This window comes from Temnothorax curvispinosus, unplaced genomic scaffold (genome assembly GCF_003070985.1).
Source record: "Temnothorax curvispinosus isolate PA1 unplaced genomic scaffold, ASM307098v1 QBEX01011098.1, whole genome shotgun sequence".
Lineage (NCBI taxonomy): Eukaryota > Metazoa > Arthropoda > Insecta > Hymenoptera > Formicidae > Temnothorax > Temnothorax curvispinosus.
In genome coordinates this window covers 782,185-784,290 of record NW_020220878.1, presented here as the reverse complement: position 1 = coordinate 784,290, position 2,106 = coordinate 782,185, and the positions used below count along the sequence as shown (strand labels likewise).

Below are 2,106 nucleotides of genomic sequence, written 5' to 3'. Positions count from 1 at the left end.
TATATATGTACAAAATCTTACTGTTATACATGCGCTTGCACAAAGATACGTCATGCAGATGTGTCTCATAAATTTACAATCTCCTTTAATATAAAATGCGAGGGGCAAATTTAAAAAAGATAAAATTATAATTACTTAGATTGTTATACATTTATACATGGAAAGTAACTCGCCCACATGAGTAAAGTTTCGTATAAAATTAGTCATGCAATATCACATAGAAAAAAATTTGTCAACTCAAATAATATATTTCTTAGATTCTCTATTATATTTGGCAAGTTTCGATTTTATTTTACTTATATTTCATTAAGTTTAATCTAAATATGGTAACAGAAATTGATCTACTATAGAGATATTTTTATGCCATTCGGTATGAGGAATTCCGGGCACTGTGATGATCTTTAGCTTGCTCCGTTTATCTAACGTTTTCAAACCAATCACATCATCTTTATAAATAGATCTTTCACGCATGTCTATCACAGTGTTGTTATTGTCGTAATATCCAAAGTGACTGCTTTGCCATGGAGTGATAACGCCATCGTCTGGTCCTCCAATGAGTATCATACGTTTCAGCTTGGTTAAACCTGTTTTATAGTCGGAATTGTTGAAAACGTCGACTTCATTGTTCACATATGGCAGAAACTTGCTGTATTTATAATACAATTCCTGAAAAAAAAAAGGAAATTTAATGTATATCAGAATGTAGACTATGTAAAATTAGGCCTGTTCGTTTTCTTTGCACTTCTTAACTAGTGCAATAAGTTAGAATGAAAGAAAATATTTTATATCATCATATAATTTGTTTTATTCTAACAGGCCTATTGGTTAAAGTTAGGATAGTAACTTGGTGATGAGGATCATTCCAGTAATTTCCAATACTGGTGTGTTGTCCAAGTCGTGAATAAAAGAGTTCATAAGCAGTTTCACAAACTAAATCTGGGAAAATTAAATGCAGGAAACGTGCTGAAACCAGGATTTTACGATTAGAGTGAAATCGTTGCCTCCTTCTCTATTTGGATATCACAGTATTTTACGTACTTCCATATTGCCCCGCTTGCGGCGAGCTCAGAGAAATAAAGTTTCTGACATTATGCATGGGAAATCTTTGCAATATGGCTCTAGCTAATAAACCACCCTGACTATAACCAATTAAATTAATTCCTTCAGGAAATGCAGCACCTATGGAGAGTACATCCATGCCCATTTCCTCTACCTGTTCCCACATTGGTTCCAGGCTACTCCAACCTGCAAATCTAACAGTGTTGTAGACTGGAGTTCCAGGATGCATCTGTGAACATACATGTATATATTAATATAAAAATCAAATGTTAACTAATTTGCACACATACATACATATCATGAGTGACACATATTTTTTTTTATAGAAGCTTATTTTAGCCAACGTTAAAATAATTGTGTTATTGTGTTTGCATAAAACATATTTGAACAATGAAAATGGTCATGCTACAATAAAATCTCTTTATTTACAAATGATAATACTACAGAACATGTTACATTATCAATAGAGGGGCAAAATAATTAATGCGAGAAAATGTCAAAATAAAGTTAAAAAAAATGTAAAAATCAATCCACCACATTTGTGCAATGAAACAATGATGTTGGGATATCTGTAAGTCCCTTTGTTCCGCTGCAATCAATGCCATCTTGCCTACCTCCTGAATTCTGTTGCTAATGAGTTCCATACTGTCACTTCCAGTGAGAACCCCGTGAATAACAACGACAGCGTGATATGATTTTGCTTCATTGTATAATAATAAATAAAATAACAATAGATAGATACGTATCACAGAATTTATCATGTTTTTCGATGCTGCACAAAGCTGACCTCTAACCTCTAACTCGGACTGATTTTGATGCATTTCTTTGCAGCGCTACGGTGAAATGGTGAAATGAAGAGATAGGACGTTCTCAAATCAAGTGGATAAGAAAGTAGTCAGTGTTACCGATAAATGATACTGTATTCCTGTTTGCAATGCTGAAAGCTTATCTTCTTTTTGAAGACATTGCTTGAGAGATATACATTTCTTTCAAGTGTCCATAAGCTATAATGAAACATGTTATTTTATACAAATTTTATTATTTTAT

General features: G+C 32.9%; 1 protein-coding gene across 1 annotated transcript; it reads right to left on the bottom strand.

Moving 5' to 3' along the window:
- Positions 1-247: 247 nt before the first annotated feature.
- LOC112461137 (lysosomal thioesterase PPT2 homolog) lies at positions 248-1,879 on the bottom strand. Its single transcript, XM_025026266.1, has 4 exons — positions 1,674-1,879; positions 1,039-1,288; positions 845-963; positions 248-666 (listed from the first exon to the last, which is right to left on the bottom strand). Exons 1-4 carry the CDS (start codon positions 1,818-1,820, stop codon positions 313-315), a joined length of 870 nt encoding a protein of 289 aa, XP_024882034.1. The 5' UTR covers positions 1,821-1,879; the 3' UTR covers positions 248-312.
- Between the last annotated feature and the right edge of the window lie 227 nt (positions 1,880-2,106).

Excerpts from the sequence above, each read along its gene's own strand:
- LOC112461137 (XM_025026266.1), bottom strand. The coding sequence starts at position 1,820 with ATGATAAATTCTGTGATACGTATCTATCTATTGTTATTTTATTTATTA. Across the intron at positions 964-1,038 it reads GCAAGCGGGGCAATATGGAA|CACGTTTCCTGCATTTAATT; the intron begins GTACGTAAAATA and ends TCCTGGTTTCAG. Across the intron at positions 667-844 it reads GGAATGATCCTCATCACCAA|GAATTGTATTATAAATACAG; the intron begins GTTACTATCCTA and ends TTTTTTTTTCAG.